Here is a 25,315-nt window from a genome sequence, read left to right on the forward strand (position 1 = left end):
CATCACTGGGAAAAATGGGGGACCCATTTTGTTGATTCTAATCATCAGTCTTTAGACAGTCAGGGTGGAAACTAAAGCTTTTTTTTTTTTAAATACTTTTGACATTATTGCATTTGAATAAATGACCCAGAATTTCCTGTTCTAAAAGTTACTTTTCACATTTTGTATTATACTTTTCATGCATGCTTTGTTTTGCCATTGTTTTATTGTTGTTCATTTTATTGTGACTGCTTTTAAGAAAAGTCTTAAAATTTATATTTTAAAAGTCATGTTCCTCCTTTTTGTCCTCCTCTTTCTTCTTAATTTAAATAATATATTAAAACAATAGTGCTATATTATATGGTAATACATTAGTTTAAGTAACCATTTTCATTGTTTTCCAGTGGCTTATTACTGCCTGTTAAAATAGTGGTTATTCATTAGTAAAGTATTATCTTTATAAATAAAGAAATGTATGATTAAAGTATGAAGCATTAAAGTAAAAGAGTTTATTAATGTAAAAGTCAGTTAATGGTTTAATAAAGGTGAGAGTAAAATATTATGTTATAATTATTTTGATGATAAATAAGAGATAGGTAAGAGGTTAAATCAAAGAAATATCACTATAACATTATTGTAATGTATGTGTCACGATCACCAGCAATCAAGCCTCTGGAGATCGCTGGATAACTACACATCCCATGAACTACAACTCCCATCAAGCACCTCACACACACCAGTTCCTGATTCCCACCGATTACACACACACACACAGCTGGCAGACCTCATGATGGTCTGATTACTAGGACTATAAAGACACCTTATTCACACACACTTGGCTGAGTCTTGTGCACTCGGGACACCTGCAGCGCAGTTGAGCTATTTTATTTATTTATTTTTTACATTTTATGTAATCTTTTTTAACAATTTCACTTATATTTTACCATGTTTTACTCTGTTCCTATACCGCTTTGAGTCATTATAACTCATATTATAGTCATTGTCATTATACCTCCTGGGCAACAAACAAGCAAATGTCTAGATTCAAAAAAGACCAGACTTGTGAACATAGGCCACAGGGTTCAAGAGCTACAGACAATTTTATTTGGTTTAGTCATATTCCAGAAAATTCTCAAAAATGGACACTGATTAAAAGGTTAAACATTTATTTTTTCCAGGAAAACTTCTTGATATTTGTAATATGTTTTTCAGAGTGTCCTAGAGTGCTATACAGTATGTTGACAGACTGACCACTAGGATATCTGCACTAACATTTATGCATTTTTAAAAACAAAAATACGGCTACTACTGATGGTTGTTGTTGTTATTATTATTATTATTAACAATAACAACAATATGGAATGACTAAGCCTTTTACTTTTTTCAGAGTCACTTCAGTCCTCTTCTGTCCTCTGTCCCTGTGTTTTCCTGTCTTTGTGTTCTATCTGTGAAGAGTCGTCTTAATCAACATCACACTCTGTTGTTCTCCACACCCACGGCTTGATTGATGAAGGGACGGGACAAAACTGTCAGTCGATGACAAACACGTTCCCTCACAAATCAAAATCCTGCGGCTTTACTGTGCCTTGTGTTTGGTGAGCAGGTGTGAAAAGCGACCCCTTAAAGGCTTTCTAATGTGTAGTCGGACCCCTATATTTGGCCTTTCAGTCCCCCTGAAGGGGGATTAGTTTGTCAGAAAGTCTAGAGCTCCTTTACACTTCATCTTCTGGATTAGAATTCACTGATTCCTCACTTGAGGGCGCTTGGAGGTTAATTGGAAACCTGCCCGCCTGCCTGCCCACTTCTGTATTCTGGTTTTATTTGGGGCATCATGCCGGGTGTCCACCAGCATGTGACGTTGTGGTCATCATTTTCTGAAGACCAACCATAATTGGAGTGGTGGACATGGAGATTGGACAGAGAAAGAGATTTTTATTTGATTTGATTTAATTTTATTGTTATTTTTTGTTTAGAATTATGAGAGATGAAAGTGAGGCAGTGTGAGAGAACAGGGAGTAAAATGAAAACCGTAATTTGTGGAAATGTAGCCTTATGTGAATTTAAAAAGAGACAGAACTCTTTATTCAGGTGTCTGGCTTTATCTGACTTTATCTATCTGGTGGACTGAAATAAGTCTGTAGTAAAATATATATTTTTTTTTTTCATTTTTGTTTTAATAATTTAATTTAATTTAATTTAAATTTTTATTTATTTATTTTGTTTTTGTTTTTGTAATTTGGTTAATAAATATCATCAATTAATATCAAGATGTGTATTAATCAGCTTATGACTAATGTTTATTTATTTATTTTGGTTTTGTTTTGTAATTTGGTTCATTTAATATTGTAAATTGATATCAAGATTTATATTTATCAGCTCATAGCTAATATTTATTTATTTGTTTATTTATTTAGTTTTTTTGTAATTTGGTTTATTTAATATCAAAAATTTTATTAAGATTTATATTTATCAGCTTATGGCTAATATTTATTTGTTTATTTGTCTATTTATTTATAACTTTTATTTCTAACAAATTTATTTGTTTATTTAGGTATTTATTTATTTTTGGTTTTGTTTTTGTAATTTGGTTCATTTAATATCATAAATTAATATCAAGATTTATATTTATCAGCTTATCAGCTATTGGTTAGCAGTTTTTTAGTCTATTTCTGCATATAATCATGGTAAAAAGATTAGATATCATTTTTTTGGAAGCAATATTTAATGCTCAACTGCATTTATTTTTATTATTTTTTATTATTTTATAAAATAATATTGCAATTTAAAAACTGTTCAACAACAACAACAATAATAAAAGTTTCACCATATGCTGTAATGTGTTATATGATTCTGTAAATAATTGTACTGGTTTATATTCTGTATTTAGTTTCATGTTTGTGTGGGTGTACTGTACTGAATGTGTAATGGCCAAGCAGAATGAAATATGGATTTTGCTACTACTATTAATGATCATCAATAACCTACTGTATGGAATGGATTTCTTACAGAATCCTGCCAGGGTTCATTTTTATGTTCAGTATAAATAAATCTTTAATATGAATCATTATACATTATTGTTAATTAGGGAACTATCACTCATGCAGGTATTTTACCAGCACTCTCTAATGAACTTGCATGATGTGCAAAAGAAATCAGTAGGTTGAGTGCTGTCCTTTTCCAACCTTATTGAATTAATATTGAGAGGATTAAGCTTCTCATCAGTGTAGTTTAGTGTTGTGCCAAGAATCAACACCCTTGTGTTCAAACTGACACAGCCGAACAACACTGCAATAGACCTCTTTTTTCCCTATGCTTTTCACTCCCCTTCAAGCTATTCTAATTAAACCTGCAGAGAAACTGCTTCTTTATTATCTGTGGAAGCTTGTGAGAAATAAATAGAAAGCAGGGTTATGATCTCCTTTTCCCTTGTGCTTTGTTATTGAGCTTGTTTGGTGCATGTGGACGACTCCAAAGGGCAGGGGTTTCCCAGGGGTCTTCTTCATAACACAGGGACTCGGGCACATTGTGTGGCCCTGGAGACTCTCTTTTTAACATAACAGAAGTGCTATGGTGGGATATTTACAGTCTGCCCCTGGGGAATGGACTCCCCCTAAATAATCTTTTCAGGAGGAGTGTATAAATGAGTTTAGCCACCTGCGGCCACTTGGACCTTTTGCATTAGTGAATTGCTATAAACTGACATACTCTAGCTGGGTCAGATGAGGAAACAGGGATGCGCAAGTCATATATTTACTTGATTTCATTTGTCAGCATTAATGAGAAAATGGAAGTTCCTCACACAAAAGGATTTTTGAGACACTATATGGTTTTTATTTTTGTTTTTTATTTCATACTTGTGCTGTCTAAATGATTAATTAAAGTAGAACATTGCAGCCATATCACAGTGTGACTTGTGTACATATACATTGCACATACACACACAGTACACACAAACAGCAATACATATTTTAAAACATTTTTGTAGTGTTGAAACTACAAACAATCAAATTAAAAAAAAAAAAAAAAAAAAAAAAAAAAAAAAAAAATATATATATATATATATATATATATATATATATATATATATATATATATATATATATATATAAATATATATAAATGTGTATATATATATATATATATATATATATATATATATATATATATATATATATATATAAATGTGTGTATATATATATATATATATATATATATATATATATATATATATATATATATATATATATATATATATATATATATATATATATATATATATATAAATATATATAAATGTGTACCTATGTCGGTGCTGATACCTTTGGTTTAGTGTTTCTCAACCATGTCCCTGGAGGACCACCAGCTGAGCACATTTCCATGTCTCCTTAACCTAATACAAGTGATTCAGTTTATCAGCTCATTAGTAGAAACTGAAAAACCTGTAATGGATGTGACAGACAAAGGAGACATCCAAAACAGGCAGTCTTGTCTCAGGAACGTGGTTGAGAAATACTGCCCTAGTGGTCAACACTATGACATACAATATAGCTCTAACAGCATCTTTTGTACCTTTTTTCACTATTGTATCATAATTCAGTACAGCCAAACATGCCAAAGATAAATTGAGAAATCCTAGATTTACAGTTCATTTATAATGTTGATTTGCTCTGCTGGCTCAAGAACCACGTTCAATGTACACAGCATTAAAAAATGTCATATTTTGATTTTGGGTGTCTCCAACAACAATCTGATATGAATGCAAGGTCAACAAACACATTGTCTTATAAAATGTATTTATTTTTACCTAATTATCCCAACAACTCCCACATGATTTATTCAGCGCGAGACAGAAAGAAATGCCCACCACAGCTTATCAACAATTTTGAAGTAGTCCGAGTGCAGAGTGTATGTGTGAGCCCAATTCAGGAGTGCATTGAAGCAATGCAGTTAAACACCAGCATATTGCTCTATTCTTAACCATGACACACATTCAGTATTAATCAACATAGTGGCAAAAGCTGAACTTTTTAAAAACTTGACCGCCGCATGCGTGTAGGAATAGCTGATGGTGGCCATAACAATGACAAACGGCAGTGGATCGCAAGCTCACAATTCCGTTTAAATCTGTAAAGAAAGCGGCATGCGCCATGTTTCAACATGGTTTTAGACGTGATAAAAGAATATAAAGAGTTAACCTAATACACTACAAGCGGTTACAAGTAACAAAACACAGCGTCTTCACGAATTAATTCAATCGGGATCTGCTACAGTGTTTGTCGTCTTCTTCTTTTTTTGCTACAGTGTTTGTGGGCGGGGTTACAATTTCCTGGTTCTGCGCGTGCAACAAATGGGCGGGGCTTGAGTTCCGTATCAACGTCACACCGAAACGGCTAAAGATTTGTTACCCTTATGATTCATTTAAACCACTCTGAGTCGACTCTTTTATAGCCGAGTCAATAGTTTTACACACAGTGCACTTTCAGATTTAAGCCTTAGCTGGATATTTCACTTCACTTAGAGCTGTATTACACACTGCACGGAAGGTCGTTTTTTAAAAACCCATAATAGGGGCTCTTTAATATATTCCATTATTTTGCCGTTTCAGCCAATCACCTACACAAAAAAATCTGTCAAAATGCTCATGGCACAGCATTTACTGCTCATGCCATGAGCATCTTGATTGATGTTTTGTGTAGTGTATAAACATAATTTAGAAAAAAAACTACAATTTCATAAAGTCACAAAAGAAGTTAACAAGCAACATTAAAGTCCTCATGGAATCAAGATTGACACTAATTACTTTGTTAGTGGACATTTATATACTTGAAGTGGACAATTAATTAATCTTGACAAGTTGATCCACAGAAAAGTGGTTATGCCAGTTTAACAGCTTTGGAAGATTATACTGTACTACACCTCTCAAATCAAAGATGTGCTGCAAATAAGCAATGAAGAAAAGGACCACTGAAATAAAATTTCACAACTTGAAAGTGAAGTTGGTAGGAGCTTCCGGTTCACGCGAACTTCAACAAACTTCAAGTTAGCACAAACTCAGACAATCCATTATCATATTGTGAGGAAACTCATATGACCCTGCTTTCATTTTGTCAGGCCTTAAGGGACCAACATTCCTGAAGGTGATTTTTCTCCAGGAAATACACGTCCCTGTGGGGAATTACCTCTCAGTTTGTAAAGGACACGGATCTGTGCCGCTGTCACTGATTCAATGCTTGTTAAGCCCTGACTTGGCAAGCTTAGCTGAGATGCTGTGCTAGGGTGAACTCCACGCGCATTTGGACTCACTAATGACCGAAGTTTTCTGTGCACAAATCTCCAAGCACTGGTTTATCCACAAGAAACACGTCGTAATTGGAAGAAACAGTCTGAATTTCAGAGACCTTGATTGTTGTTCTGAACTCACCATTCGCTAATTACAAGTAAATAAATATACGCTGATAAGCGCTCACAAAATGGCACCGCGCTTCCTACTGTAATTAGCAAGACATAAATTATTCTGTGTTTCCATCAGAGCGTTTCATTAGAGAACCTGAATTTGAGAGGTAAAACCTTTCTTGAAGGCGTCTGCTTTGAGAAATGCAGAATCTGCACAATACCGTGCACTGTAAAGCCACACAGCGGAGGGCCATTTTATATGATGACACGGGCCCTCTATTGTCATTCATTGCTCTTAATGCCTCAGTGCTTATCGCCACTCACTCTTCCTCCAAATGTGGAAATTACAGCCGGCCACAGTTAGTTATCACCCACTGACTGCCAGGGAGCACCGGCTGGATTACCCTGCTCCACCAATTACCCGCCAAAACCTGAACAGGAAATGATTTTCATCATTTATGCTCCAGTCAGCTGGCATTGTGCTTTGACAGAGGGCAGATATATTGGAAAAGCCACTGCAACCGTGTCTGAAAAACCTGGGTATCAGCAAAGATTTTTATTTTTTTTTTACTGGCGCATATAAACATTCATTCTGTAGGTTTTACAGTGAGCCTCCATAAACTTGAGTTTGTTTGGTATATTATAGTGCTATAATTTCATGTGTTTTACGAGAACAATATGCTTGAGGCAGTATCTTTTTATTATAACTACAGTGTTATTTTTGTGTTAAGGGTGAAATGACACTTTAGCTGCTCTTTCATTGTGTTGCAGGTATGAGAATCCTGGTGACGCTTCTACTTGACACTCTCCCCATGCTGGGCAATGTGCTGCTGCTTTGCTTCTTTGTTTTCTTCATTTTTGGGATCGTCGGAGTCCAGCTGTGGGCCGGGCTCCTCCGCAACCGCTGCTTCTTACCTGAAAACTTCTCCCTGTGAGTCTCATGGCCTGGGATTTCATGTACTGTTTACACCTGGTGTCAGAATACATTTGGGTGGATTGTATCACAAATAAGAGAGGGAAACACATTTTCATTCATACTTGGATTTTAATCAGTTTCTTTTGTCCACTTTTCTGATTTTTTTGAAGGAAAGGACTATGGATAGCTTTGTTATTGTCCATTTTTATATGTTGATCTTATATGGGGATAAAAGCATATGCAAAAAAAATTTGCGAATAAACACTTATTGAATGGTTTGCTTTTTAAATTATTTATATATTAATTTTACAATTGTATACAAAGGTTACAATCCCTTCTGGTTAGCATGCGTCAACATCAAAGTAGCTGGTCTTTTGAAAAGCTTTAAAAATCTTTCAACATTTTAGTCACATTTATTAGAAGTTCAGTTTGATAAACCTCCTTTAGTTCTAAAAGGGTCAGTGATTGTGCAGCAGTAACTTAATCAGTAAAGCTCACTGATAAAGGGTTGTTCTAGTTAACTTACATCAAAATAAAAGCAAAATTCCACAAAAAATTTTGAAGCTTTAAATACATATTAAATAAAAAAAAAAAGAAATGTAACTTTTTTGGTCTAGACATTTTTTTAAACTTATTTTAAAAGGAATACTATTTCAGTTTGATTATTAGTCGTGCTGAATCAATGAAAGCAGTTAAATCTTCTTGATATACACAGTGTTGCCAACTATTTTCAATGAAAAGGCGCTAAGCTCTGCCCGAAATGTCGCTAAATGTCACTGTCAATTTGCATATTACTAATTTTATCATTTCCAAACGTTTCTGTTTAACAGCCTATGGGGGTATTTATATTGGCACTATGCTTTATGTATGCATGTTAATTTAACTAAATGTATTGCTGTTTGAATACAGTATATTAGTGTAGATGTGTAGTAAATTTTTTCAGTAATCTTTCAGACGTAATAAACTCAGACCAAGTTCTGAAACCGTCACTAAAATATCTGAACTAAAAGAACTGGGCTGCCTGTGAGTGCTCACAGGCAGGGGTGGGGCAAACGGCAGTTGGAACGTTACAATATGGACACAAGAGAGTATAAAAATCTTCAGTAATAACAAAAAAGTCGTCACTTTTTTAAAAAATACTGCATTTTTACTTATAAAACTGCATTTGAATTTATATGTACTTTTCGGCCGTTAGAAAAGTACGTTCTATATAGTATGAATGTGAAAAGTATGAATGGAATTCAGACGTACTACATCTGCCATTTTGTCACCATCATGTGACCTACCTGCGTCAGTTGCGTCGCTTTACTCCCATTCATGAATTCGCTCGCAGGGGCATCATGGGATAGCACAGCATGCATGGGATGCGCACTTCAGAATCTCGCTGGAAGAAAGTCATCAGGGTACTTCTCGCATACTTATTTTCGAATTCTATGAATTCGGACATACTACTCGGCTCGCATACTGATTTTAACGTACTGTATAGTATGGAAGTATGCAGTTTCAGACGCAGCCTATGTTATTATACAATGCTATGGGGATATTCTGGGTTTCTTCTTTGTGACATACAGTACTTGGAGTTTCTGCACAAGAGCGCTCTCTGGTGTTCAGAGTAGATTAACTACTGATTTATTACTCTGTGCTTCTCTGACAAGATGAGCATGACAATTGGAGAATTGCTAGGTCATCTTTGTGACTTTAAATACATAATTTATTGACTTTTGCACTTGAAAGCAAATGCCCTAGTAACTATTTCCAAATCTGATTTGGAATGTGTATGAAATTAAACCTATAAAAAATCAAGTAATGAGATCCCAATCAAATTTCTGGGTTTTTGCTTTCACTAATTGTCAACAATGAATCAATTCATTGTGTTTACTATCTAGCACTGTAAAGCCCACAGCTATCATAGCACTGAGAGCAGAAATGAGACCCCATGGATTCACGGCCTGGCTAACACAGCGTGCTGAAGGAATTCCACTGCCTCACAGAGATTGGCTTACAGCAGTGATTATATAACATTAAGACGGTCTTAAACTGTTAAATTGCTCTTAAGAAATAAATATTTCAAGGGGCAGGGTTCTTTGGAAGGCTAGGATTTGTCCCAATGGGTAATTGACGGTACTTGTGTAGCTAATTCACCATGGCACTTTCTCTCTGAGGTGAATTTGTGTTGACAGACGGCCCAATTATCCAGTGTCAGAGCCAAACGTCATTAGAGCTAGGCCTTGCTCAATGGCTTTTCTTGTGGAGATAGTTACCGCTGATCTCGCTGCAGCCTGACTGATGCTTAAATGGGTGTTTGCCCAACGCTACAAGAAGCTGAAGCTAAGCGGTGAAAACTGAGGTCTTCATCGGTTGAGTTATTGCTCAGTGCACACTTGATTTACACTCATTTGCATTAGTTGTCCACACTGTGTGCCTTACATTCCATAGATTTTAGCTTAAGAGAACTTGAAAGATGTGTTTAAATACATGTATCATGGCCATTTGCTAAACTTGCAGATGAGTACAAGAGCTGTCAAGCTGCGAAATGACGAATGAATAAATAAATAAATAAATAAATAAATAAATAAATAAATAAATAAATAAATAAATAAATAAATAAATAAATAAAACTTTAAATTGGTGTGTACTAATGTTGTCACAATATTAGAATTTCCTACTTTGGTAAGATACCTTAAAAAATATTGATATTCGATACCATTTTTGATACTGTGTGGCGCAAATTCTGCAACATTAAAAGAATGTAATTAAAAAGGGGGAAAATAAGTGAAGACACATATAGACATATATCACATAATATATAAGGCTTATATATTACATATCGACTTATATATTACCTAATAAGTCATCATTGAAGGCACATATAGACTTATATATTACATAATATATAAGGCTTATATATTACATATCGACTTATATATTACCTAATAAGTCATCATTGAAGGCACATATAGACTTATATATTACATAATATATAAGGCTTATATATTACATATCGACTTATATATTACCTAATAAGTCATCATTGAAGGCACATATAGACTTATATATTACTTAATATATACTACTTATATATTACATATCGACTTGATAACTTAATAAGTTATCATTGAAGTCACATACATATTACATAATATATTAGACTTATATAATACATATCGACTTATATATTACCTAATAAGTTATAATTGAAGACACATATAGACTTATATGTTCAGAAATAGTGGTATGGACCACGATTATTGTGCTTCGTGCTCTATTGTAAAGCTTTGTAAATCATTTTTTGAACTCTCACTCTTATTTTGTTGTAATTGGATGGGAATACATATTTCAAACTTTCTCATATTGTTAGTTTTGGAAGGTCAGTGGGTCTGCAGAATCATAAAAAATGATTACATTTCAGTTTTTGAGTAAACTATTATTTGAAGAAATAATTTATCACTCTTGGTCTAAGAACAAACTCCACTTATAAAATTTGATTCATCTTGTTATCCTTTGTACAGACCTACCAGCCTAGAACTTCGCAAGTACTACCACACAGAAAATGACGATGAAAACCCGTTTATCTGCTCCCAACCAAGGGAGAACGGCATGCGTCTGTGCACCTCCGTCCCCACGCTCCATGAGGAGGGCCGGCAGTGCCAGCTGGACATGGCATCTTACAATAGCACAGACAACACCACCTGCGTCAACTGGAACAAGTATTACACCAACTGCTCCGCCGGAGAGGCCAATCCCTTCAAGGGGGCCATAAACTTTGATAACATTGGATATGCCTGGATTGCCATCTTTCAGGTCTGTGATTTGTCTTGTTTTTATTGCTGATGCTGTGAAGTCTTGTATGAAGACCTATAAAACACCTACAGTGCAGTTTAATGAGGATGCAAGAATGCATATCTTGTTAGATTATTGCTTGTAATCCATTTGTTTAGTTTATGCTATTTTTAAATGTAGATTACTTTGCCATTATCTAACATAAAGTTAATCCATGATAACACTGGAAATCTGTTTACTACTTTCACATTAAGGGTCAACAATTTATTATTTTAAAAAAATGAACCATGTGTTTACCATATTATTAGTATTTTTAACACCTAATACAGTTTTTCTCAGTCGCTTTGATACATTTCTCAGATCAGAAATGAAATTTGCAAAACTTTCTCAAAACAATGCATACAATTAAATCTCAAAATCCTTAGTTCATTTCTCAAAACTACATTTCTTTGTCAATATACATGTCAGTGCCGTCTGAATGATAAATCTTTGTGTCATTGTGTGCGGATAAGACAAATTACCTAGTCATATTTTCAATATAACAGTGTGCTCTGGAGGGATGTTCTGATTAGGGATGTCCAGATCTGATCACGTGATCAGAAATCGGGCTCGATCACGCGGTTTCAAACTTGATTACAATCGCACGTTACCTCTTGATCAGGACTCAAATATATATATATATATATGGATTTGGATATATTATATTATATATAATATAATATTATTTTAACTGTGGTCTGAAGGTATTATAATGTTGATGACGACATCATTGCCATAGCAAACTGTGGGATATGTAAACTTGGCATTGCCTGCCTGGTATTGAAGTTGAGGTTTTTATATTAGATTTTTTTTAAATTTACTGTTGCACTAAAGTCCAAAAGCGAAAAAGTGATGTTATTTATTACTTGATTGTTCGAGATACTTCTACCTCTACCTACCTAGTTGTTGAATGTTAAAATAAGGTGAATTAATAAAAAAATAAGGAACATACTGAATCTGTTTTTTTGCTCTTCTTTATTCTTTTTTTTAATGTATCATAGAAGTATTAGATTGGGTTTTGGTATCGGCAGATACTCAAAATCAAATAACTCTGACTAGAGGGCAAAAAAACCTGATTGGGACATCCTTAGTTCTAATGAAAACTATGGTAGAATTTTTTTTTGTTTGTACTGTAATTTGTTGAAAGATCGTGTCATTGTGATACTGAAAGGAAAATACATTGCTACTATCACAAAGAAAAAAACAAAAAACAAAAGTAGACACGTGAACATTGGACAATCTCCTCTGAGATTAGAAAGTCAAAATTCACCTGAGAGAAATGTACCGATTGTAGACCGATTAAAAAAAAAGTCTAATGGCATTTCTGTGTGGAGTTTGCATGTTCTCCCCATGTTCGCAAAGGTTTCCTCTGGGTGCTCCGGTTGAACTGACTAAACTAAATTGTCTGTATGTGCATGAATGTAAGAGTGTGTGTCCCGGTGTTGGGTTGCAGCTGGAAGGGCATCCGCTGCGTAATACAAAGAAAATGAATGAATGAATGAATGAATGAATTACTTAAGCCATAAACAAATGATTAAATGTTGTGGGGGGTGAGACTATTCAACAGAGACTAAAATAATACATTTTGACCAACTTGACATAAGCAATTAATAATGTAGGAAACATCAGAGAAATGCAAGTAATCATTTACATGGATGTACAAAAGAATGATGTGAGGATTATACAAGCAGTCCAGTTTTCTGAGTAATGTACCAAAGCGACTAAAAAAAACTGTAATAAAACAAGATATTTTTTAAATACTTATATTTTCTACAAAAAATCTTAACAAAAATATCAAAAAGAATAATTTTTAAAGCCAAACTCATTTTACTTCAATAAATGTTTCACTTTCAATTGAAAATAAGTCATTATTTTTTCTTTCTTTCGCACAATAGTATACATTTTACATTTACAGACTATTTATAAAAAATGCAAAAAAAAAAAAAAAAGTATTTGTTCATTTATTTTACACACATTTACAGAATTTTAATATTAAAAGGAATACATAATTATTGAGTTATACTAATGTATCCATCAAATATACAATTTATGGTCACAGTAATTAATCCTAATAAATCCGAAATGAGGCTGAATTTACTATCATGAACCCAAATGTCCTTACCTGACTTTCCTTACTGTTCGGCGATATGCTAACAATGTGTTTAAATAACAAAGCTGATTTGCCCTGGGATTTTGGATTAGCCCTTTTAAAGTCTGGCATGAAGACAATTGCTGGGATCAGCTGCCTTTATTAATTTTTTTAGTGTTCTTTAATCACAAATGGATGATAAGGTTTTAATTCTGCTGCATCCATCCGAGAGTTCGAGCTGACCGATTTTAATCTCAAATTAAATTAAACTTTCATTTTTTTCATATGTTTACAACACACCAAAATAGAAATCTATTAAATATTAAAGAGACTGTCATGTACTGAACTGTGGAACGGCCCGGTGACTTAATCTTCCTGCTGCAAGGGGCCAGTTCTGTCGTTAGCCGCTTAATTTTTAGCATCTAAAAATGAATTAGCTGTCTGACAGCCCATCATCCTGCAAGCACACCCAATTGCCCTGTAAATAGCAAGAAAAATGCCTTTCCGGTTTTGCATTCCCCTGTTTCTCCCTAATCTGTGACAGATTAATCAAAGGGAACGAAGAATGCATGCTGGGTAGGGTGTCTCCCCTGAGCATAAGATATCTGTACTGTCGACCTAATCATGCATGCTTGAGTACAGAACCAAAAACTGATCACAGGAGCATATAATCAGGCATTACTTCTGCTTTTGGTTGGCTTGTGAGTGTTTAGAAAGTAGCATCCTACCAATGTTTTTCTTTTTTTCTATGCCTGAGGTTGATGTCAGTTTTCTAAAATAGTTTTGTATTAAAATAATGTATTCATAAACTGCATAAACCTCATAAGCTGCATTGAATCCCTCTGCTTTTCTTCTTTCCTGTAGGTTATTACTCTGGAGGGCTGGGTGGACATCATGTACTTTGTTATGGATGCTCACTCCTTCTACAATTTCATATACTTCATCCTCCTGATAATAGTGAGTGGCTTTGGGCTGAGCTGGGCATATCTGGACATGTTTATGAGAGTGATATCTGGACGATCACTGTCATTGACCAGACAGACTGTCTTATGGGGTCTCTGATGTAACTCTGTCAGACAGTTCACTAGTCAAACACAGTGTCAGATTTAAATGCACCACTAAAGCTGCGCCCCAAATGGCACACTCTACACTATGCACTTATACACTATGTACTTATGCACTTACACACTCAGCAGCCTAGTATATGAATGTAGTGTCATTCCAAATGGAACACTAATGTTATTTTTCACTAAGCAGAAATTCAAATCGTTTTCCAGATGATGTCTGTCGGTTGCTAAATTAGCGAAATGGATGACCAAACTACCAAATATTAACTGCCATGAGTATAACCACATTCACCACCGGGAGGCGCTATAACCACTCTCATAGCAAAGTTTTGCTTTCACAATCCAAAATAAATAAAGTAATTTAACATGTGCGCCCGATAGCTCCGCCCCTTCTGTTACGTGAACAAAGCTGCGGTGCGTGAAGTGTCGATCATTTCACACTTCATTTTACCAGTTGAATGAGTGCATCATCCGGGTAATTAAAGTGCACTTACTATTTTTAGAGTTTTCAGTGTGAACGCATTACTTACAATAATTATACTACAAAATGGTGTACAATAGTGCACAAGGATGCGATTTGGGACGCACCTTATGTAATGTTTTGTTCACAATCGCCAGCATTTAAACGATGAACATGTATGTCACAAAAAGTCCTATAAAACTGTCTGAAATTTCAGGAATGACATGCTTTTGTAATTTGTGCATTTGTGTTTACATCATATATGTAAATGAAGGAAAGAAGGTCAGGCTACTATTAGAGTATATGTAGTGGAATCTAGCTTGAAGTCACAAAAGCTGAGGAGGCAAAACAGGAAGCAGCAGTGTCAGTAATTAAACATTAATCAACTTAATTTGCATAACATCACATTTTCTGTCCATTAAATGAATAGTTCACGCAAAACTGAAAATTCAGTCATCATTTACTCACCCCTGATTTGTTCCAAACCAGTTTGAGTTTTTGTTGTTGCTGTTGAACAAAAAAGAATATATTTAAAAATATTTGGAAAACCTGTAACCATTGACATCCATAATAGGAAAACATTATGAAATCAATGGTTTTCGAACATTGTTCAATATATATTATTTTGTGTTCAGCAGAACAAAACGTATAGCCTTGCTAATGTAATGCTAGATTCCACCAATATCTCATATAAATATCAGTTATGTCTAATTTCAGTTTTGTTGTTGTTAGATCAAATGTCACAGTGGTGTGCCTCAAGATTAGCAGAGATTAATTAAGAAAATTAAGTCTATTAAGTCAGTTTTATGCTGTAACATCTGGATGCATTTTGTAGCTTTAACTATTTTTGGAAAAGGAAAAAAGAAGTAATGAATGTTGTTGCAAATGTTTGTCACATCCAAAGAATCATGTTTTGTTTATTCTAGTAAATTGTTATAAAAATTACAAAACTCATCCTCATCTTTATGTTTTCCCCCGGTAGCACTTTATTTTGATGGTCCCTATTGCACATTTTGTTGACTGAAACAAACATGGCAACTCCTTCTCATTTGTGTATTAGTAGACTATCTGCTTAATATCTATTGATACTGCTCCTTCAACACATTAAACTGACTATAAGAAACTTTGCAAGTACATGCCAACTTACAGTAACCCTTACCCCAACCCAACATTCATTCATTCTTTTTCTTTTCGGCTTAGTCCCTTTATTAATCTGGGGTCGCCACAGCGGAATGAACTGCCAACTTATCCAGCACATGTTTTATGCAGCGAATGCCCTTCCAGCTGCAACCCATCACTGGGAAACACTCATACACTTTTATTCACACACAAACACTACGGACAATTTTAGCTAACCTAATTCACCTGAACCGCATATCTTTGGACTGTGGGGGAAACTGGAGCACCGAGAGGAAACTGACATGAGTGCGGGGAGAACATGCAAACTCCACAGAGAAATGCCAACTGACCCAGCCGAGGCTCGAACCAGCAACCTTCTGGTTGTGAGACGACAGCGCTATATATATATATATATATATATATATATATATATATATATATATATATATATATATATATATATATATATATATATATATATATATATATATATATATATATATATATATAAAAAGAGAATTGGGACACCACTACTCTTTCACGTGAACGCGCAAAACGAGGGGGTAGGGTTAAGGGGAAGGGCTAAGGTGTAGAATTGGGATTGGGCCTCAGTTTTGAGCCCTTAAAAGTCATGTGAAATAAAAAAAAGTTAAATTAACGAGGAGGCATGTGGACATAACACAAAATGTTTAATTTTTTAGCATGCCAAAGTCAAATTTATTTTGACAAATTCAAATTTTCCCAACAACACAATTGTGGTTAGTGAAAATGGCCAGTGGCTAGTAACATTGGAAAAACTAGCCACAGTGTCTGGTGATCAAAAAAGTAAATGTCAAGCCCTGGTTCCCAATATTGTAAAATATTTGCTACCTGAACTGTTTGACAATGCTTGGGAAGCATAATCACATTTCTCAGAATGCCTTTTGTGTTATTAGGATGAAAGTAAATTAAACAGATTTTGAATTACATAATAGTAAGTAAATGTAAGTAACTGGATCTTTTATTTTTGGGATACCTTTCTTTAGAGGTGGCTTTGATTAAACCTCCAATCTATTATTTTGTCCTGGTAGAACATGCAACAACCATTGATTTTCTGCTTTCTATTTTTATCATTCCATCTTTTCTTGTTGTTCCAGTACCACCGTTGTTAATGAGCAGCGAAGCTCTCTCTGCGTTCATGATCTGCTCAACTCCCTTTGCTGTTTTTCAGGTGGGCTCGTTCTTCATGATCAACCTTTGTCTAGTTGTCATAGCGACACAGTTCTCCGAGACCAAGCAACGGGAGAGTCAGCTGATGAAGGAACAGCGAGTTCGCTTCAGGTCCAACGCCAGCACTCTCAACAGCTACTCCGAGCCTGGAAGCTGCTATGATGAGCTGCTCAAATACCTGGTCCACGTCATCCGCAAAGGCACCAGACAAATCGCTCACCTCATCCGGGCTGCGGGTCGCCGGGCAGGCCTGAGGATCTGTGCTTCTCCACCTCTGGAAGCACCACCCACTAAAAGACGTCGACAGAAGCAGCGTCAGGGATCTATTCGTCACATCATGCACCATCATCACCACCACCTCCACCATCACTATCATTTGGGCAATGGGAGTGTCCGATCTGACGGGGGACGAGAGGTGGACAATCCTTCACAGAGTGGCGTTGTCAACAAAAGTGGCAATGTCAATCTAATGTTACCTGTCATTGTCCCTCAGCAGGACGCCTTTAGTGGGTCTTTTGGCCCCAGTAGTGCCGAATCGGTACATAGTGTTTATCAGGTCTCGGGTCACCTCGAGCCACTTCGATGTGGCCTTTCACCTTCTCCCACAGTTCTTCAGGCGTATAAGAGGAACTCAGTGCCCTTTGCAGCTCCAGTACATAAGAACTACCCCACTTTACAGTCGTCTCTGGCCTTAGAGCAGCTCAGACAGAGAATCCTGGATCCTGGAGGAAGCAGCTGCACTGCTAGTGTCCTTACCAGCCTGAACATACCGCCAAATCCCATCAACACCTCACAGTGCCTGGTGGAGACTCAAGGTCCTCCTGGTAAATGCACTTTTTTGATTGAAAAGTTGAAAGAGTTATGTGCCACTTATTAGGCTAAAGTATGGCTGGGTGCTATGGACAAATATTATCTCTTTAAGTTTTAGATGGTAACACTTAATAATAAAGTTACATTCAGTGAAGATTAAAATCTGAAATGGTTGTTATAGAGACTTCTATACTATTAAATTGAAAGGAATAATATACAGTTGAAGTCAGAATTATTAGCCCCCTTTGAGTTTTTTTTTATTATTTCCCAAATGATGTTTAACAGAGCAAGGGAATTTTCACAGTATGTCTGAGAACATTTTTTCTTCTGGAGAAAGTCTTATTTGTTTTATTTAGGCTAGAATAATATTAATTTAATCATTAAAATTTTTTAAAAAACATTTTAAGGTCAAAATTATTTGACTCTTTAAGCTATATATTTTTTCGACACTCTACAGGACAAACCATCGTCATACAATAACTTGCCTAATTATCCTAACCTGGCTAGTTAACCTAATTAACCTAGTTAAGCCTTTTAATGTCACTTTAAGCTTTTTCGAAGTGTCTTGAAAAATATCTAGTCAAATATTATTTACTGTCATCAAGGCAAAAATAAAATAAATGAGTTTTTAAAACTATTATGTTTAGAAATGTGTTGAAAAAATCTTCTCTGCGTTAAACAGAAATTGGGGGAAAAAATAAACAGGGGGGCTAATAATTCTGATTCAACTTTATATATATATATTTTTATTTTGAATGAAGTGTGAAACGTTATTTGCAGTTTTATGATAAGTTTTATGATAAACAGCTACAGCTATATTTATTGTTTGGTGTTATATGCATTTACAGCTTTACAACAATAATTTGCAAATTACCTGTGAATATTATAAAAAAAATCTTAAAAATAAATAAATAAAAAGTATATGTTGTGTAAATTGGAACGGCACCTGCTGTGTAAAACATATGCTGAATAAGTTTGGCAGAATCATTCCGTTGTGGCGGCCCCTGGGTAATAAAGGGACTAAGCCGGTAAGAAAATTAATGTTGTGTAAATGAAGACTTTATTTAGAATAATTGATCCCCACATCATTTTTGCCACAAAAACTTTAACAATCATAATCTCAAAAAAAAATTAGAAGCAACTGGAGCTGTATTAATCCAAAGTGGGGAATATCGTTTTTTAAACCAATTTATTTTATTTTTTAAACCAATATGAAAGTCTACGATATTGAGCTGCATCCGAAATTGCATACTTCCATACTATATAGTACACTAAAAACAGTGTCCGAGCATAGTATTTTTGAATTCATAGTATCAGAAAAAACAGTATGCAAGAAGTACCCGGATGACATGCTACTTCTGGAAAATTCTGAAATACACATCCAATGAACCCTAGGATCCTATAATGTCACATAAAAAAAATTCATGACTGAGAGTGAAGAGATGCAACTAACACAGATAGGTCACATAACAATGACAAATGGATGATGTAGTACGTTCAAACTCCATTCATCCTACTCACATTTATACTATAAAGGTGAGTCTTTTAACGTTCTCACAAGTCGAGTGTTTTGAAATGAGACAATGTAGCCTACAATGACAGATCTCATCACCTAGCAACTTTAACAGCTCTTGTTAATAAGCGGTAATAACATTTGTAATGTCTCTTTCTCAAAGTGAATTTAAAACTTATATTAAGCGATCTGAATACAAAACAATCTGGTTTACAGAAACTGGAAATATAATTTGATCCTTTGATCCATACATGTGCACATAACTGTCTATAAAATCACTTTTTAGTTAGACATGTCATACTCTTTTTGTTTTTTAACATGTGTGTAGATATCCAAGTAAAATAAACCTAATTCATACATTTAATCTTGATGGGATGTTCGAGGCTGCAAAGGATCCACCTGATGTATCATTCATTACCTGGGAAACAAAGGATGCATTTTTAGGCTGCATTTGAAGGAGACTTTGATTTTTTTTTTTAAATGAGACAGCCTTCGTTGCACTGCGATGATGCTGTGCCCTTTAAATGCATCCTTTAGAGGATGAAGTCTCTGAAATAAGACACAGCTTATATAGAACAGGGGTCAACAACCCTGTTCCTGGAGAGCTACCTTCCTGCAGAATTCAGCTCCAACCCTGATTAAACACACCTGAACCAATTAATTAGGACTTGAAGCAGTACTTGATAATTAAAGACAGGTGTGTTTGGTCAGGGTTGCTACTGAAATCTGCAGGAAAGTAGCTCTCCAGGAACAGGGTTGGTGACCCCTGGTATCAAACATACTTTTTTAATGGTTGTGTATTAAATTCAAATTCAAATGTAGTACACACTTGAGTAGTAGCAAAGTCCCTTTAAAGCAAGTCATTTCACTCGACAGCCATCTATGAAGCGCCTCTCTGGCAGTATGCTCAGGCATTCTGTCTGAATAGGGAAACATCAAATTCTCCAGAAGTGTTTGCCAAGCTTACGATTACATTTGGAATCGCCAATAAAATTAAACAACAACAGATAAAATTAAAACAATAAAATTAAAGGTACAGATTTCAAGCTTTATGTGTATATATTTTTTATGTCTGTGAAGCAAGTATTTGCTGAGATTCCAGTGTTTGTTGAACACATAAATTGTCGTAAAGCACACGTCTGGTCCGAGCTTCTCCCTCGGAGAATCGTTAGTGTGTATAAATTGCAAATTGGTAGACAGGGCTTCATTCGCCATATCGACTGTTACAATTTTGCCCATTCAAAACTATACAAGTGACCTGTCTTATGTATTCTATCCTCTTTGATAGTAGGCCATTTCAGATGCAGCTTTGATTACAGGTGGTTGTTGTTGCTGTTGTTGTTGTTTAAATTAAACAATTATTATTTATTCATTTTTTTAATTGTTCTATTTGTAATTGTAGAATTTCAAAAGGGAAATTCCAAAAACATTTTTTCAAGATTTTAAACAATGATAAATGATTGAAAATAATGCAACACTGAAATATTTCATATAAAAGACATTTGACCATGCATAATGTTTCAGATTTTTTTTGTTTATTATATCTTTCAGGCAAGGTCATCTCCAAGGATGCCCTCATGAACTGCAGTAGCACAAACATAGACACAGCTCTGACCTATGACCCTGAAACCTGTCCGTATTGTGCCAAATCAATGGCCAATGACTCTGAGGGAATAGATGGTAATGAGACGGCAGACTCTGACAGTGAGGGTGTCTATGAGACACAAGTTGCCCATTATCGGGACAGCAGAGGTCCTAAGAAGAAGAAGAAGTTTGCATTAGGAGCACGGGCAACAAAGGTGATCGATTTCTGGAGGCTGGTCTGCGGCACTTTTCGCAAGATTGTGGACAGCAAGTATTTTGGACAAGGAATAATGATCGCCATTCTTATTAACACTCTCAGCATGGGCATCGAGTACCATGAGCAGGTTAGTGCACGTCTCTATGCTCATTCTGCTGATTTGATTTCTGGAAATTCTCATTTATAAGAGAAAATTGCATGTTTGTCTCAGGTGTTTTTAGAAAGGTGGAATTTTTCATAGCTAATGGCAATTAATGTCTTTCTATGCAAACAACACCTATCCTACTGGCATTTTGTGTGCTCAATGCAATGGAGTGCAAGACTTTCCATGTTTAGCATGCTTAGGTTGTTTACAATAGTACTGCACGTAATTCACCATACTAGAAAATGAGCATGAGTCTTAGGCTGAAATGAAAAGAGAAGGCAACTGGCACATATCTCAGTATTTTCAATGATTTTTACATCTAAAAGTTGCCTCACAGAGCCTTTGGAGGGTACACAGTACAGTTCATGCCCACTTTGCACTTGATTGAAGTCGAAACTTAGAGCTTTGACATGAAGAACTAGGAAAATTATCAGTATTTTATGAAACATCGCAACTTTGAAGGATGATGAATTCCTCTGTGTGAGATATTGAGTTTTATATTTTCTCTCTGAAAATGGTTAATTCTCAGACAAGAAAACAACATTCATCATCACTCACTGTGATTAGTATGATTTATTATGGTAATTTGAGAGTTATTCAGAAAATATGAAGAAAATGGGAACGTCTGCTGGCAACCAGGGATTAAAATGTGGGCAGTGGTAAGAATTTCGATCCTTAGCCTTGTGATCTCAAACAACCATCTTTCCAAAAGTGAATGCAGTTTATTAGATGAATTTACAGAGCCCAGAATGATTTGTTTAAAAATTTATTTACTTTTTCTTATGTATACTGTACACTGATTTATGTATTTTTGCTATTACAGGGTGTCCGCGGGGTCTTAAAAAGTACTAATACACTGAAAAAACTGTTGCAAACAATTTATTTGTGTTGAATTTAAACAAACAAATTAAATTGAGCAATGTTGTTCAGCTTAATTTGTTTGTTTAAATTCAGCCTAAATAAATAGTTTACAACCACTTAACGTAAAATATTTAGTAAATCCAAGGAATCATCTTTGAATAATTTTTTTCAGTGTAGTTGAAAAATCAATTATGAGAAAATTAAGACCCTTAAAAGGTATTAAAAAGTCTTAATCGTGTTTTTACGAGGTCTTACATTTAAATTATTTTTTTATCTTAAAGCGTTGTCCAGAGAGTTTGACTCCAAAAAGCAGACATATATTTATTTTCCTCCTAATATTAACAACGGTGTGCTTGATCCACGCGATTGGTTCAGGCCGGGGCATGTCCGGCCAAGCTCCTCCATCGGGGTGATGTCACGTAATTTGCAACAAACGCAGGAAGGTGAGGTGACGCTCTCCACATTTAGTGAAACCATACAACGAAACAGACTGCAAAATGGGACAATGTACGTTTGTGTACTCCTGGTATGAGAAAGACGAGTTTTAACAGTGGCTGAAACTTGTCGCTTAAAACAACCACGTAATTTATTTTTTAAGGCTTTGTTTCTTCTGAGCTTATCTGAGTTCTGTTGCATGGTTGAGCGCCCTTGATTTACTTAACTACAACTGTTTATTAACAACTGTTTATTAAGTTAAAGGTTTGATACTGATTAGAACTTGAAGTGGCGATAAGGTCTTAAAATATTCTGAGAAGGTCTTTAAAAAGTCTTAAAAAGGTATTGCAATTACTTTTAGGGCTCCCACATATACCCTATATTATTTTCTTCTTTCAAGTTTTAAAGGGCCATGAATCCCGAGTGGCGAAAGAGGGAAGGGGTTGCATGAAAAGGGGAGTTAGACAGTGATTCGGAGAGCAGCATTTACAGTGGATCTGAGAGCTTTGTGGAAGTGTAGGATTTTCAGTCCACATTATTGTAGTGATATTACTGTAAACTTAAATCATTTTAACTAAGGTATCTTTAAAAAATAAAAGAGTGCTGCTGACGATACTAACTTCACCATCTGAATAAACATAAACGAAGAACATTGATTACACGCTAACCAAATTCATACAGGATAATTAACATTAACTGAAACCGTGCTTTTTTTTTAAAAGAAGACGAGTGGCAAATCCAGATTTCTCCATTTCCAGATGCGAAAAAATGTTCCTTACAGATATATTTTTGTTACGTGTTAGCAGACCAGTGTAATTCACACATGAGGGTCCAAACTCTAATCATGGGGAAATGGAAGCAAAACCTTTGTTGCGGCACATTTAACACTGATGACCAATGCCTCAGAACAAATCTTCTTCTTCCACTTTTGAATTATGGTTGGCAACACAACGTGGTGTCTTTCTGAACACTGTAACAGGTAAAAGGAGTCTTCGAAGCTATATCATGCATATTAATGAAGTTGCATCTCGTTCACAATAGAGCGCGCTGATTGATTTGAACCAAGTTTTTCTCATGAATTAATGCTGAATACTGAATAACGTCATTTTGTACCAGCCGGTACAGACAGCCAATCTCCACGCTGGAATTTACACAATGATCTCATCGCTGTGATGTTTCTTCGAAATCTCTTTTTTAAGCCGGAAGAATGAATTTGCTCCAAACAATGCAAAAACAACCACTTTTCACTTGTTAGGTAAATATATGTGTCCTAATAGTGTTTTAGCAACATGGGACATATATATGACTGTCAACATCTCAAACAATGCGTTTTGATGTTTCCTGACTCTTTAAAAGAAGTCTTTTCTGACCTAAAGCTACATTTCTTTGACCAAATATTATTGTAATATTGTGAAATAGTTTACGTTTTTACAATTTAAATTGTGCAGTTTTTAGCTGTCTAATTGTACAGCCTTCCACTGTAATATATTTTACTTTTTTTTCCCTTGGCTGACTGAATGCTTAAATGTTCAGCATCTGTTAAAGCAGTCTTCATTGCTACATAATTCATTGTTACATGATGCTTCTGAAAACTTTTACATCCATCCATCCATCCATTCATTCATCCATTCATTCATTATATTATTTATTTTGCTATCACATGAAGTGACTTTGTCCAAAGTTTGGTGAAGGTCATAGGAACAGCCTAGGTGGAGTTTGAAAAAGAAACAAATATCTGAACAAAAAATGTAGACAGAATTTTGATGCTAGTATTTATGGTTTCAGAGAAATTGAACCGATTTTTGGGTCAACTTTATTTCTAAAATCGGTTCCTCACAGTTACAGCTATTTAATCAAAATTTATAAATGACAACAGATTGGAGGAACATGTCCACCTTTCTTCATTGTGACCACAAAATGTAAAGGTTGCTGAAATTAACAGTGCACTTTATTGATATGAAGATATTTCTTGGTTTGATTATAATTTGTAGTTTTGGCTGCCCTTAAAAATGAATCACAGACCACACACACATCTGCAGTAATATAAATTTTGAAATATGAAGATCATTCAATCTCATGCATTTGTAGAAGTGGACTCACATGAACAGACTATTTATAATGCATGAGCAGAGTTCAGTTTAATAGATTACTTTAACTTTGTTCTGTTTTATTTATTCTACAAAGCAAGCTGCGTGCTGAAATAGCCATAACATTACTACAGTAAAATAAGAGCATGCAGTGATGTGTGTGTGTGGAAGTTGTGTTTGTTACTATAGCAACAGTAGGCGCTGGTGTTGGTTCTTTCAGAAATATCTGAGTGGTAGAGAAGAAAAAATAAAAGAATATAAAATATAAGGCATAAAAGAAAAAACAGGAAAAGTAACAATCAGCACTTCACATGACATTATTTGAGTTCTACAACAGAATTTCCTGCACTAGTTTTGGCACTTTAAGTGTTTTACCCAATCTTGAATGAGCAATTCTAAATAAATGGGTAATATGTGGAGCCTGTCCAATTTTGACCACTCTCAGAGGTAGCCAAAAACACATTTTTTTCATTATAAAAGCTCATGTGCTTGAATGTATTTGAACATCCACAAAAGAGCACCTATTTTCCCCCTACTGACCTAATTCTTAATTACTGGATCCTTTGTTGAACTATGCTAGCCAGGATTTAAACATTTACAGCCATCTAATAC

General features: G+C 35.0%; 1 protein-coding gene across 1 annotated transcript in view; it reads left to right on the forward strand.

Moving 5' to 3' along the window:
- The window catches only part of cacna1g (calcium channel, voltage-dependent, T type, alpha 1G subunit), a 219,791-nt gene that overhangs the window by 40,263 nt on the left and 154,213 nt on the right, over positions 1-25,315 (forward strand). Inside the window, exons 4-8 of the mRNA XM_056470083.1 lie at positions 7,144-7,303; positions 10,798-11,089; positions 14,061-14,153; positions 17,053-17,875; positions 20,926-21,302. Coding sequence (XP_056326058.1) covers positions 7,144-7,303; positions 10,798-11,089; positions 14,061-14,153; positions 17,053-17,875; positions 20,926-21,302 — 1,745 coding nt within the window. The remainder of the gene's footprint in view (positions 1-7,143; positions 7,304-10,797; positions 11,090-14,060; positions 14,154-17,052; positions 17,876-20,925; positions 21,303-25,315) is intronic.

This window comes from Danio aesculapii, chromosome 12 (assembly GCF_903798145.1).
Source record: "Danio aesculapii chromosome 12, fDanAes4.1, whole genome shotgun sequence".
In the NCBI taxonomy this organism is placed as follows: Eukaryota; Metazoa; Chordata; class Actinopteri; order Cypriniformes; family Danionidae; genus Danio; species Danio aesculapii.